Source organism: Ictidomys tridecemlineatus, chromosome 9 (genome assembly GCF_052094955.1).
Source record: "Ictidomys tridecemlineatus isolate mIctTri1 chromosome 9, mIctTri1.hap1, whole genome shotgun sequence".
NCBI classification, from domain to species: domain Eukaryota; kingdom Metazoa; phylum Chordata; class Mammalia; order Rodentia; family Sciuridae; genus Ictidomys; species Ictidomys tridecemlineatus.
This window is the reverse complement of record NC_135485.1, coordinates 65,179,981-65,195,007: the sequence shown is the minus strand read 5'-3', so window position 1 is coordinate 65,195,007 and position 15,027 is coordinate 65,179,981. Positions and strand designations below refer to the sequence as shown.

Below are 15,027 nucleotides of genomic sequence, written 5' to 3'. Positions count from 1 at the left end.
TATGAATACATTACTTTGTCACTTCATTGTTACCATTCTGATTTAATCTAGAAAACTGTATTTCTCTTTTTTTAAATTTTTATTTATTTTAATTAGTTATACAAGACAGTAGAATTCACTTATATACTTTGATATATCATACATAGATGGGATATAATTTCTCATTTTTCTGAGTATACATATTGTAGAATCATATTGGTCATACAGTCACATATATACATAAAGTAATAATGTCTGTTTCATTCTACTATCTTTCTTATCCTACATCCCTCTGCCTTCCCCTCCTTTCACTTCCCTCTACCTAATCTAAGGTAACGCTATTTTTTTTCCCTTTATACATGTACTTTTTTTTTTGCATTACAATTCTTAATACACACATATACCACAAATTTTTGTATCTCTGTTTGTATATAAAGTATGTTGACACCCAACTTAGAAGACTGTATTTCTCTAGAGCTAGAATTGGTTTTTCTTTGCTTTTGATCACCTAGATTTGTCTCTGATAATCATTGTAGATATATAAATAAATGACTGCATAAGCAATCCTCTAGATTGCTATAGTTTCATAATTAGAAGAAAATTTAAGTAACCAATAAAGAATCAGGTGAAATTCTATGTTCCAAATTACTATGAATGTTGCCCCAGGTTGAGCATCTCCAATACAAAAATCCAAATGCTCCAAAATTCTACAACTTTTCAAATACTAACATGATATAAAAAGTTTCAAATTTTAGAGCATCTGAATTTCAGATTAGAGATGGTCAACTAGTAAAGTCTATGTAAATATTCCAAAATCTGAAAGACTAAAATCTGAAATATTTCGGATCCCATACATTTTGAATAAGTCATACTGAATCTGTAGTTACTTTCTACAGAACTCAGCTATCAAGCTCTTAAAAAAGGTAGTGTCCTTCTTAATTATTTCATTTGAAGCAGTAACAAAGGCAAAATTGTGTCCTGTGTGAAAACAACAGCTTCTGTGAATATATTTCCTTCCTTATGATAATAGTGTTCCAATTGCAACATAATGTTTCATTATGATAAACCCCAAAACACATCCCATGGGCATCATTTTTTATTTCTTCATTTACATGACTACATTTAAACCGAGTTTGTAGATTGTCTAGTAGGTTGCTTCTAATATTACCATCACTAAAAACAAAAAATGTCCTCAGTTTCTAGAGTTGAGGGATAGGAGATTAATCACTGATATATTTACATCATCATCATTGCTGTCCCTATGAGTTGTCATAGTCTTGTATGAATATCACCTGAGACTGTTCTTTAATATATAGAATCATGGATGTGATCTAATGCTGGGATGATGTTATGACAAAACAGTCAATGGAAGTGTCTCTCATTTCATTAGGTGATAAGATCTGCTTGTATAAGGAGCAACTTGATTTCCTTTTATCTTATACACTATCTAATTATAGATTTATTATAAATGATTGATGTTAGGCACCTTGTCAGTAAACAGAAGTGTTATTTCAAATCTGAGAATGTCAATCAGTAAGGGTTATTGTTTTACATGGAGACTAAATATAGACTTTATTTTTCTAAATTTTCTCTAATATTTTACAACTCTTCACTCCTATAAGACATTTTCATCCATAACTTTAGTTAACAGACTCACAATGAATGTTACAACTAATTTTTTTAATATAACTTTTTAGATGTCAATGGACCTTTATTTTATTTAATTATATATGGTGCTGAGAACAGAACCCAGTTCTTCACACATGCTAGGCAAGCACTCTACCACTAAGCCACAACCCCAGCCCTACGACCAATTTTAAGACTGCATTAATTCCATAGTAGGAAGCTCTCTATTTTTATATTAACCCTAAAATTTCAGAGAAGCATCATTAGTTTGACATGCAGAACAACCAGACCATGATAGTATTTCTATGTTCAATTATTACCATTTCTAGCATTAGTTTCATTTTCTTTGAGAATTTGATAACATCTTTTCATCTGTGATTACAGATCCCAGAATCTTAACCTGTCCTTAGTTTTCTCAACCTGTATTTATACATTTGTAAAGTTGGGTGACCATGAGAAAATATACAGGCTAACTAATTAGTTTCCTGGTAAAAATGTTTTTCTTCATCTCACACCTTTGTTTTGTCTGCTTTGTAGCTTCATTATGTTCACAGTACTCCTGGGGGTTCAGGCTCTGTGAATCCCCCCGTGGTGAGCACAGTTTATGCCTACATTGGCACTCCACCTGCACAACGCCAGATTGCTTCATTGGTTTGGCGCCTGGGACCTACCCATTTTCTAGAAGAAGTTTTACCTCCTTCAAATATTACTACCATTTATGAACTTGGACCAAATTATGTTGGAAGCTTTCAGGCTGTGTGCATGCCATGTGAGTAACTTACTCTTAGTTCTCAAAGTTGAATGAGGCTCAACCCATGCAGCATAGATGTGTACCTGTATATAAAACTGTGCATATGTTTATCTGAGAAAAGGACCTTCTCTCCTAATTTCCCTTAACATGATACTATTAACCATTTTCACTTCTTTTTGCAGTGCTTTCCTCCATTGATCTTACTGCACTTCCCTGATTCTTTGTCTTTATTCTTTGTTGCTTATTTTCCAGGTTCTCTTATTGGCTCAAAGATGTAGGTATATACTCTTTAAGAGCCTAACCTTAACCCTGTTCTCTTTCTACAATTTTTCCTATTACATGAAGCAGTTTAAAGTGTTGCTACTCTTGTTAGAGTGGGTTCAGATAAACCTATATTCTTGTGACTAGCCAATTAGCATCATTTTTCCTCATCCTTTTATTCCTATAGTCCATTTTTTATTATGTTTTCTCTCAAAAAATATATAAAATAAAAAAACTAATATTAAGCTGAAATTGATTTGTAGTTGCCCTTCTAGGTGATGTCTTTCTTTGCCTTATTCTAGTTCTACCTAGGGTCTCAAAAGAGTCAGGACAAGTATATTGTAGAATAAAAAAATCGTATGACTATGTAATTTGTCCTTTTATTCATATTCTTGATTAAATAACATATAATAAGAGCTGACGCTTACTGAGCACTTGCATGTGATAAGTAAGTTAGTACACATGAAGGACATATTTGTTATGAGCCCCTCATATTCATCTTAGAACATTGAGTTGGAACTGTCATTGTCATCCCCATTTTGCAGATGAGGAAACTAAGGCACATTTACGCAGGTCACCCAGCTTTTAAGTTGTAAAACAAGATTGAAACTCACAGCATTTAGTTCCAAAATGTATGCTCTTCACTTCTGTGCTGTGTTGTCCAGATGAATCTGGAGAGGCATAGCTGATCTTCATGCTGAAGAGATCAAGTAATGCAAAGCTCACAGCTATTCCACTTGTTTTCCTTCCCTTTATTCTTAGGGATATTTTACAATTTGTTAGATAAAATTAATTTTTTTCCTTCACATTATGCTATATGTTGAGCATATTTTAAACTTGAAATGTAAGGTCTTATGACTAAATAGTTGTTCCTAATTTCTAATGAGAGAAATAAATGAAAAGCTGAAAATTAAGTAAAATAGTTTTTAAGTTCAGGTTTCTTATTCCAACTTGAAAAGATTTTCAGCTTCACCCACTGATAAAATTATAGTAAGAATAAAACAATAAAAACTTTGTATTAGGATAGGGAAAACAACTGATTATTCTGAAAAGAATTATTCTTTTGTAGGTAAAGATGCAAAATCCGAAGGTGTTATCCCTTCTCCTGTGTCATTAGTTCCAGAAGAAAAGGTGTCCTTTGGTCTCTATGCACTATCTGTGTCCTCCTTGACAGTAGCGAGAATCCGGAAAGTGTATAACAAGTTGGATAGCAAAGCCATTGCTAAACAGGTAAGCAGAAGAACTTCCCAGTAACTATGGCTGATTCTCACTGGAAAGCTATGCCAGAGCCTCATTTGGAGTGATTTCTAAAAAGAGAGCTTGACACAGCACTGTTTTTATTTTATTTCATTTACTTTTAATTGAAAATTTATTTATTTAGCATCTTAATATATTCATTATATTTAGGCCCTCAGATACATCCATATCCTAATCCTGTGAATATATTATGTTGCTTTACATGGAAAAGAGGGATTTAGGTTGCAGATAGAAGATTGAAATAGGTAATTGAGTGATCTTAGGGTAAGAAAATTATTTTAAACATTCACATGGTCCCAATTGACTCACAAGGGTCCCCAAAGATAAAACTAAGAAAAATAAGCCAGAGTGGTACTATATGATGAGAGGATTCAAGCTTCCATTCCTTTAAAGATGAAGATGGGCAGTTAGCCAAAGAATGCTACAGTAGCCTATAAAAGCTGAAAAAAATAGGAAATAAATTCTCTTACAAAGCCACTAAAAGGAACCAATACCTTGGTTGTCGCCAACTGAAATTCATTTTTTAGCTGGGCGTGGTGGCTGCATGCTTGTGATCCCAGTGGCTCAGGATGCTGAGGCAGGAGGATCTCAAGTTCAAAGCCAGCCTCAGCAAAAGCAAGGCAATAAGCAACTCAATGAGATCCTGTCTCTAAAATACAAAATAGGGCTGGGGATGTGACTCAGTGGCCAAGTGTCCCTGAGTTCAATCCCAATTAACGCCTCACCTCAAAAAATTCATTTTCTACTTTTGACCTTCAGAAATATACGATAATAAATTTGTTTAAGTTACTAAGTTGCTGATCATTTGATACAACAACAATACAATGGCAGGATGGTCTTCATCCTTAGATATAATAGTCTTTCCTTTATACCATATTTATGTTTTTGTTTTTTTTACTGGATATTTTAGTTATGCACAGCAGTAGAATTCACTTTGTATTAATTATACAGTCATGGGCTATATCTTATTCTAGTTAGGACTCCATTCTCATGGTTGTACAGAATGGATGGATGTACAAGATGGTTAGATACAGTATTCTTTGATAACAAGTTTCTTCTGTCTGCATTTTAAATGTTGTTCTACTGTGCCATTGCCCTCTTGTCTTCGAGTTTCTGACTATATACTATAACTATGTCAACTTATTTTTCTCTGGCTGCTTTCAATTTTTTCTTTTTATCTTTGGTCTTAAGCAGTTTAAGTATGATATCCCAAGTCTTTTGAGAAACTTGATTGGAATTCAGTGAACATGTTGAATTGATACCCAATTATTCTTGCAAATAACTCTTTCTGCTTCGTCGTGTCTTTATTTGTGGGCTCTAATTAGCATATTTCAGTCCTTTTCACGTTGACTCACTGTGTGCTGGTTTATCTGGCTCCTGATTTAAGCGAAACACATGTAGATATTTAGCTTAATTTGATAATGTGAGAATTTCTTTATATGAAATTAAACATGATTTGTATTCTTGTATTTATATTGGCAATGAAGAAGCCCAGCAATTGATATTCTTAAAATTATCACTCAACATCTTTTTTATCAATCACCTACTGTGTGCCAGGCACTTTTATTCAAGAAACAGCAGTGAATAAAAAGTAAATTTCTTGCTTTTATATTTCTTACATTATATTGTATGTGTGTGTACATGTATGCCTACCTACAGAAATTTAACATGTCCTTTTCTTGTGTAAATATTTTATCTTCAAACTCTGATAATTGTCATGAATTAAGTATACTTGTTCTGGATGTTAATATGTTCATTGACTGGGGTGCTGTGAGGCACTGAGTGATGTATAAACCATGCTATAGGCTTCATTCAGAAGGACCCCTGAAATTGGGTCCCAGGATTCCTGGTCATTAGTAAATTGTATTTAACTTACTTTTTGAGAGTTTCTACTTTGGAAGTGTTTGCCCATTAAAAAAAAATTTTTTTTTTAAATATTCTTATAGAAAGAGAGAAAATATATATTAACGATCTTATAGTTTGTTTCTTTTCCAATCAAAAGAGTCAGGCCGTTCTCCTATAATTACATTATTTTCTTTTCTTATTCTTCAGTTAGGCATTTCCTCCCACGAGAATGCCACCCCTGTGAAGTTGATACACAATTCAGCAGGACACCTTAATGGACCTGCACGGACAATTGGGGCTACTCTGATTGGATATTTGGGTGAGTTAAACTGCCTAAGTTTGTTAAGACTTTTATTTGCCTTGAGTTTAAATTAACTTTCCTCACTTGAGAGGTAATATTTAAATGCATCATTTTTAATTCTTGACCTGTAGCAGTCTTGAAGTATTTAGAGATTAATGTAACAACCTCACATTCCAGTCAACTTTAAAAACAGGTCCACCTTTTATAAAATCTCATTAACTTTTCCCTCTTGTCAGCACTGATGAACACTGACTATATGCTACTATGATGTTTCTCAGTAAATTTCAAACTGTTCTAAACTATTAGGGGCATAGGTATAGCTCAGCAGTAGAGTGCTTGCAGAGCATGATGTGGCCCTGGGTTCTATCCCCGGCCCTGCAACAACAACAAAGTATTTAGAACTATTATTTATTCTTTCATGGTTTGGTTTAGCAGTGATTTTGTTCATGAATTCTTTTGTTAATTTAGTACTGAGTTTAAAATAAGAACTTTTGTGAAATCTAACTGTAATAAAACTTAGAGCTGATATGTCATTCTATAGAGCCTTATGTATGCAATTTACTTAAAAAAATTGTTTTGGCTGGATAGGATCTTAAGATATTATCCCACCAGTCCATCCAAAATTCAGAACCAGTTATTATTCCTTTTAATATATACTTCAGTAAGTAATACTGGTTCCTTTATAGATTAACAAAAAGTTGCTATAATGCTGATCCAAATCCTACCAGCAAGGACGTTTATCAGTTCTTGGCAATATTTTATTTTTATTTTTTGTGGTACTGGGAATTGAATCCAGGGTACTCTTTTACTGAACTATATCCCCAGCCCTTTTTAATTTTTTTATTTTAGACACAGTATTCTTAAGTTGCTGAGGCTGGCCTTGAACTTGTGATCATCCTACCTCAGCTGCCCAAGTTACTGGGAGTAGAGGTGCTTACCACCAGTCAGTCCTTGACAATTTTTAACTCCCAGTGATATACACAAACTTTAACTTTGTTGTTCTTTTTTCATAATGTTGCACTGTTAAAACAGTTTCCTTTGCACTATAGCATATGGTAGTTTTCCTTGAGCACTGCTCTTTATCCATTTCAGAAATGTAGCAGTGGTGTGATATAGTAGAATGCAGTGAATAAGGACTTAGGTTGTAACTATGTGACATTAGCCCAGAGGTTTTAAGCTCTATACCATTAGTCTTCTCACCTATGAAATAATAATACTGGCCCTGATTACCATAGAAGGTAGTTTTCAAAGTCAGGTTCTCTCCTGGACTCACTGATATTGTGACTCAGATTACTGATCAAGGAGAAGCCTTTAATAACGGTGAGTAATGTGCTTTACTTGGCTTGGTTTATCTGTAGGAAGTACTTCATCCCTGCTAGAGTGGCTTCTGTGACTCCTTCCCTAGTTCACAGAATTCCCCTAAGTATATTACCCAAAGAATCTAATAAGGCACTCTCACCTCAGTCTGTATACTGCCCAATGCCACACAGTGGCTATACTGGTGCTTGCTCTGAAACCCAGTTCTTCTCTACTTTCTCCTTTACACCTGACCCTTCTCTGATAGTATGTATATTAACATTATTGTCTTCTCCCAAACTCTACCTTTAATTGTTTCATTTTGTTAGAATATTAGGACAGAAAAACTTTTTTAAAATAAAAGTTACAGTTACAAGCAAACTACTTAAGATGATTTATTCAGTTCTTGTTTGTGTAGTAAATTTATTTTAATTATTTTTCACTATCTTTTAATCAGGAGTAAGAACATTTGTTCCTAAGCCTGTTGCCACTACTTTGCAGTACATTGGTGGAGCTGCAGCCATCCTGGGCCTAGTGGCCATGGCCTCTGATGTGGAAGGGTTATATGCAGCGGTCAAGGCCCTGGTTTGTGTGGTCAAGAGTAACCCACTGGCCAGCAAAGAAATGGAAAGAATCAAGGGCTACCAGGTTTGTAACCTTTGCCTTCACTTCACATCAAAGGATATTCTATTGTTTATGGTTTGTTTGTTTTTTTCAAGATCTAGAGGAATATGCTTGTCCAAGTGTACTTAAAAAGTCTGTCGTTTTTATTAAAAGTAGTACATGCCAAATGAGAACAAGTTTTCTTTGTTTCAGTTTATCCTTTTATCCATTCTTATCTAGTCTTACACACTACACCTTTGAAGTAAGCTACATTGTTTCCACATAGCTTTGATACATTTGAATATAGTTTTCATTACTGTTCATGGGGGTTAGTTTCAGGACCCCCCAACAGATGTCAAAATCTGTAAATGCTCAGGTCTCATAAAATGCCACAGTTTTTGTGCATAATCTGTGCGTATCCTCCTGTAAGCACTAAATCATTTCCAGATTACTTATAATACCTAAAACTATGTAGATTAAATTCTACATAAATAGTTGTTACACTGTTTTGTTTAGGGAATTTTGACAATAAAAATATCCGTTTTTTTTTTTCTATATTTTTGATCCAAGTTTTGGTTAAATGTATAGTTGTAGAATCCATGAATATAGAGACCCAACTGTATTTTTAGATCAATAGTTTGCTTATTTGGATATTGTTTTTCTTTGTGGAAATGGAAATGAAATTAAATCTCCCTATGAGAGAGAGATTGCCAGATCAGATCAATGATCAATCCACACTATTCCCTTTTTTCTTGTGGTTCCTTCCACCTCATACCCTGTCCTCCTCTAATTCTCTTACTTGTTCAGGAGCCAGTGCAGAGTTAAGTGTGCCATGCTATTCCTGAAAACCCACATGAAATTTAAATACACAGCATTCATCCATACATATCTAGTAACATAATTCAGCAAAATAAAATTACTTGTGAGAAGTAATTTGAAACAAGTATTTGGAGCAAGATTAAATTCCTCTATTATAAATGAAACACATATGTGTCCTACAGCTTTAGCAATTAGTTCATTAGTAGTGAGTATGCTATTTACTATGTTGTATAAATTTAATTTAATTATACTTTATTTTTGTAAATGTTTTTGTTTTATAACACTTTCAGAACATTTATTGTAGCATTTTTCACCATGAAAAAATAAGAATAATATAAATGTACCAAATGTATGAAAATGACTGAGTGTATTATTATTGTCCCATAGAATAGCATTTAGTCTTTTACATTGTAATTATGAAGACTATGTTGCAAAAGAAAAAGTCTTTTTGTATACAGAAAAAGAGTACAAATGCCTGTGATAGGAACAACTATTCAAATATTTATATAGGAATATATTTTAGTAGAGTGTTAGGATTATTTTGGTTTTTAGATTTTCTCTAATTGTATTGTTGTATTTGACACAATAAAAATTTAGAAATCAGCTCAGAGGCCTCATTACTCTACATGTATTTTCATATGTGTCATGTATGTGTGTGAGTGTGAGTGATATATACATACATGGTGATTTATCAAAAGGCATTTGTTGTTACTTTCTTACAGTTGCTGGCAATGCTGCTTAAAAAGAAACGTTCCCTTCTTAATAGCCATATCCTCCATCTAACTTTCTCCTTGGTGGGAACTGTTGATAGTGGACATGAGACCTCCATTATTCCCAATTCAACTGCTTTCCAGGACCTGCTTTGTGATTTTGAAGTATGTATATAAACATTGGATGGTAGCATGTAGTCAATGAATCCATTTTTAAATTTTGTATAATAAACACTTTTATCCCTAAGATGTGTTTAAAGTTTTATAATTTTATGATTATTGTACTAACATTGTTTAGTAAAATATAAAGAGCAGAATTTCTTTCTCTTCAGATATATTCCACTCTACAAACATAGAAATAAAATGGTGCAGTACATTTACCTAAGCTAGTTAATACACGGCTGCACTGGTGATTTGGAGGCAAATGTTTTCTTCAAATAATTATGATAGAAACTTTTCTACAGTAAATAGGCATCTAGACTTATAATTTGGGTTAATACAAACTATATGGTAAAATATCATTCGTTTTGCCAAAATAACAAGATTTCCACTTTTGCTGTCTTATCACCCATGAAGCTTGCCCTCTGTCCTCTGAAGGTCCCACTTAATCATTTTTATCCTTAATCACGTTTATCCTTTTAGCTCACTTCTTTTTTCATCCCACTCTTCATATTAATCAATATGCAAGAAATGTATACATTACATCCCTGGAAAACTGAAGGATCTCTAGGCTTTATGAGAGCAGAGATTATGTCTGTCTTCCTTGACTTGTTTCTCTGCTACCAGAATGGTGATAGCATCTAGTGTTCACAGATGTGGTACTAGGCCCTAACTCTTCCTTATAATTATTATATGCTGTTCCCTCGATTATGGAATCCCAGAAAACGGGCTGCATGCCCTACCTGTTTTACTGAAACTAGATTGTCTTACCTATGAGGATAATAATCTATGGCCCGTACTCACTTATCAGCCTTCATAGCTCTCAATAGCATTTGATGTGGTTCCTTATCCTCTTCTTGTATCTCCTACATCTCTTGCCAGTTTTCAGGCAACACTGTCCTAGTTCTTTTTTCCCTCTCATTAATTTTAGTAAAATTTTCTGACCATAAAATTTTCATGATTTTATGGAAAGATGTTCATTTTTATTTCTTACTATTTTGTTGAGGTTTTATGTTGTTTGTTTTTTATCTTTAGACTCTCACCTAATCCCACAGTCTCATCTCTATGGAGTTAACTTTCTAATCTAAATCTCTAACTTTGACACCTGAATTTCAGACTTATTTCTTACTTCTTTCTCAACATTTCCATTTTAGTGTCCCAGCAGCAATACCTTAACTGAACTTAACATCCCTCCCCAAATTAGTTCTTTCTTCTAACTTTTCTGTTTCTATTAATAATACCACCATTCCCTAGGCTTGAAATTATAAAATCAGCTTCCTTCTTCCTCCCTGTCTATAAACAGTCTGACACAAAAATCATGTAGACTCTTCTTTCACATTTTCATGGTCTTCCTCTTTTGCTTCTGCTGCTACATCCTAATCTTGGCCCTAGTCAGGTCTCCTCTTTCTCCTAGAATAGTTCACTTTTTTTCTGCATTTCCTCAGGCTATCCTGTCTACCTTTGTCATCTAGTTTTTTTTTTTTTAAAGGCATATTACTTACTTAAATCCCAGTGAATTCCCTTTCTTACACAATGAAGTATATATATTTCTTAGCTTGGTATTCAGACTACTAATACCTAACCTTCTCCTTTAAGAAAGCATTTACTGAATATTTTTGAACCAAGCCCCATGTTAGTTGCTAAAGATGTAAAAATAAGATATATAGTCCATGCCTCACAATGTTCAGTTCATTAGAAGAGAAAAATAGCTGATTAAATACTTGTGGAAATATAGAGATAGGGAGGGTGTGCAGAAAGGATTATGTAGGAGTTAAGAGATTTATCTAATCCAGCCTAACCTTGTTTTCATTTGGTAACTGACACATTCAAATCGTGAATTAGCTTTATTTATAGCTATCTGATTAAAATCTAATAAGAAAACATCAGAAATGCAATTGCTTAACAAACTTTGGCTTCATTTCATAGTATCTTGAGTACTTTATGACTTTATATAATCCGTTATTACCCCAAACCGTAAATAATCTATAAATACCTAATTTATCCTATTCTTTAAAAAGCCACTTCACAAATATAAATAATTAAAACAGCATACAAAAATTTTTCTTTGTACTGGTTTTCCTAAATTTTTTATATGCATCCAGAAAATTTTGTTGTCTTTCAATATACCTTGTAAATACCTTTTGGTAGCATATTTTCCATTTCTTCCCTCTCACCCTTTGTTCCATTGTTTTCTACTTTAGCTTCTATATGTTGATAATCTCCACAATAGTTTATAGTGTTTTTGCTTTAAATAATTCAATTACTTTCAAAAGTCATGTTAAAAATTCTTTTTTATTTGCCTATATATATGGTGTTTATGACACTCATTCATTTTTGTGAATCCAAATCTCTATCTTGCATAATTCTTCCTTCAGCATTTCTTACAGTGCCAGTCTGCTATTAATGAATTCTCCTATCTGGAAAAAGTCTTCTTTATTCCTTATTTGTTAATGATATTTTTGCATGCAATATAAGTCTAATTGACTATTTTTATTCTTTTCACACTTAAAAGTCACTCTATTGTCTTCTTTATCTTTCTTTGACATGGTTTGTTGATTTGCAAATTTGTCATTTTTATAAAATCTGAAATTTTTCCTGCCCTTCTTTTATGGACATCCCATATATCTTGAGATTGCTTAATATTGTTTCACAAATCACTAATGTGCTATCTAGTCACTTATTTTTGGTATTTTTTTCTTATACTTCATTTTGAATAATTTCCTGAATTGTCTTTCCACAATATCTAATCTCCTATTAATGTTACGCATATATTTTCCATTTTAATTATTTTGTTATGTCTAGAAGTTTGTTTTGTAGCTATGATATCTTCCATTTCTCTCCTCCTCATTTGTATCTTTTTGTTACATTTTTAAACATGCAGAGCATATTTATAACAGATTTTTTAAGTATGATAATTCCATCAACTGTCCTTTTTTTGGCCTATTTGTAGTGATTGATATTATTTCTATGTACAAGGTGTTTTGTAGGACTTTACAAAAATAAAAATTTATAAAGTGGTTATATTCAGTTAATTATATATAAGTGAAATAAATTCCATGTGCTGTCTTTGTTTTTGTCAGAATTACATTTTGGGAATTTTTTTTAACTTTAAATCTACCACTGTTTTTTTTTGTTTGTTTTGTTTTTTTTGTTATAGGTCTGGCTCCATGCACCATATGAACTCCATCTTTCCTTATTTGAACACTTTATTGAACTGCTCACTGAGTCCAGGTATTAGTTAATACCTATGTAGTTAGTTGTTCAGCTACAGAAAAGATAGTACAGTATATTAAATCTTTCTTCTCTTACAGTGAAGCTTCCAAGAATGCCAAGTTAATGAGGGAATTCCAGTTAATCCCAAAGCTGCTACTGACCCTTCGAGATATGTCTTTATCCCAGCCTACCATTGCTGCTATCAGTAATGTGCTGAGCTTCTTGCTACAAGGTTTTCCCAACAGCAATGATCTGCTCAGGTAGTGAAAACTTCTGTATTTATCTTTTAATTAACCAGAAGTGCCAATGAGATTAAGATGATTGAGATGAATGTAATTGGTTATTGTGCCAGTATAACACCAGTAATGTTGATGCCATGATATTTGTAAGGCATTAAAAATGTGTAATTCCTCAATATGTTGCTTTTATTTTTATGAAGCAGAGTTAGTTGTTGCCCCCAGTGAATAATAGAATATTGGAGAGAAAAGATGTGGGAATTAACCCCATGAGATTGATTAGCCTAGACATGAAAGTGTTCAGTCCCCAGCCCTCTTCCCCTAACTCCGCTAATTCTCAAGTGTATGTGCACAAGCACTCATGCACACCCACACACATATACACTCATTGTGCACATGCCACTGCCATCACATACACAACCTTGAATTCATTTGGAATATTGTAGTTATCATAATCCCTGTTTATTTAGTATTTATTCTTAGCATTGTAATGATTGCTTTGCTGAAATTATCACCAAAACCTATCAGTGTTTTAAGTTTTTCTCCCCTTTATAAATAAAGAAATGAAAGCATTTGACCCTTGTCACATGGTTAAAAGGTGTTAGAGTCAGGATTTGATCTGTACTACTATTTCCATATCCCAAATTAACTACCAAGTCTACAGTGGATCTATACAGATAATGTTAGAGCATTTTAACTTGAATCAGTCATGTTTGTCTTTTGAAACCATTTAAGTTAGTGCATTAAAGAATTCATACTTCTGAAGAACTATATTTTTAAAACATTGTTTATATTGCTATTGGGGATGATGCAAGAGGAAGCAAGCCAAATAAAATCACTTAAAAATCTATAAAAGTTAAAATAAAAAGTGTTAATTTTTAATTTCTTTATATTTTACTCTTTCTTTGGGGGAAAGAAAAATGAAATCCATAACTTGATTTCTTTTTTTATTTGAAGATTTGGCCAGTTTATTTCTTCTACTTTGCCAACCTTTGCAGTTTGTGAGAAATTTGTAGTTATGGAAATAAATAATGAAGAGAAACTTGACCTGGGTGAGTGGATCCTGGAATTTGGAGAAAATTATGATCAATTAATTGCTGTGCCCCTTTCTCTTCTGACACAAAGAACATTTGAATTATATGTTAGTGTTACATAACTTTCCTCCTTACATTTTTTTTGGTCTTTCATAGATATATTTTTTATATCAAGCCCATACAATGTGCAGAAGTATTACATTGCCTACAAAATTTAATATAGTGTGAATTTTACTTTAAAACTAAAATCCTTTGTATTATTAGAGTGTTCATAGCAATGTTTCTTTAAATAGCAAATGCTTCTAGTGTAATTTTAACATTATTTGATTTTTAATTTTACATACATCTTCAGAAATGTAGTACTTGACTAAGAGTGAATTATACCCATGATACTATTATTTTCATTTCCCTATTTAATAATAATCACTGAGAAAATGAACATTTCTCTAGAATAATTTTATATAAATATAATATAAAATTTTTAAGTTGTGAAAAATTATGTAATTTTTTGCTGAGTTCATGAAAGCAAGTTTTTCATGGGATACCCATTTTTCCCTCTCTGTTTCCACATATTTTTTCTGTTGTATATTCTAACACAGGAAAGATGACTAGAAAGCATTCAAAGAATCTTTTAGATTCATCTCTGAAATTAAGCTCTCAATATTATATAATTGGCTCTACATATCCCTGGGTTCTTTACCTGTGATTCAACCAACTGTATATTGGAATTTAAGGGGGAATATATTACTCCTGTACTGAGCATATACATATTTTTTTCTAGTCATTATTCCTTAAACAATACTATATAACATATAACAAGTATTTTCATGGCATTTACATAGCCAATATTTAAGTAATCTAAAAAAGGCTTGAGGTATCTGGGAAGGTTTTCATAGGTTATATGCAAATAGTTCATTTTATACTGTGTATTTTGATA

The 15,027-nt window shown here is 32.7% G+C and overlaps 1 protein-coding gene across 10 annotated transcripts in view; it reads left to right on the top strand.

Moving 5' to 3' along the window:
- Nucleotides 1-15,027, top strand: part of Wdfy3 (WD repeat and FYVE domain containing 3) — a 249,231-nt gene that overhangs the window by 148,508 nt on the left and 85,696 nt on the right. For all 10 annotated transcript variants that reach the window (XM_078021529.1, XM_078021535.1, XM_078021532.1 and 7 more), the window contains 8 exons: nucleotides 2,143-2,374; nucleotides 3,687-3,847; nucleotides 5,927-6,038; nucleotides 7,774-7,964; nucleotides 9,461-9,613; nucleotides 12,765-12,838; nucleotides 12,919-13,080; nucleotides 14,014-14,108. In XM_078021529.1, coding sequence (XP_077877655.1) covers nucleotides 2,143-2,374; nucleotides 3,687-3,847; nucleotides 5,927-6,038; nucleotides 7,774-7,964; nucleotides 9,461-9,613; nucleotides 12,765-12,838; nucleotides 12,919-13,080; nucleotides 14,014-14,108 — 1,180 coding nt within the window. The remainder of the gene's footprint in view (nucleotides 1-2,142; nucleotides 2,375-3,686; nucleotides 3,848-5,926; nucleotides 6,039-7,773; nucleotides 7,965-9,460; nucleotides 9,614-12,764; nucleotides 12,839-12,918; nucleotides 13,081-14,013; nucleotides 14,109-15,027) is intronic.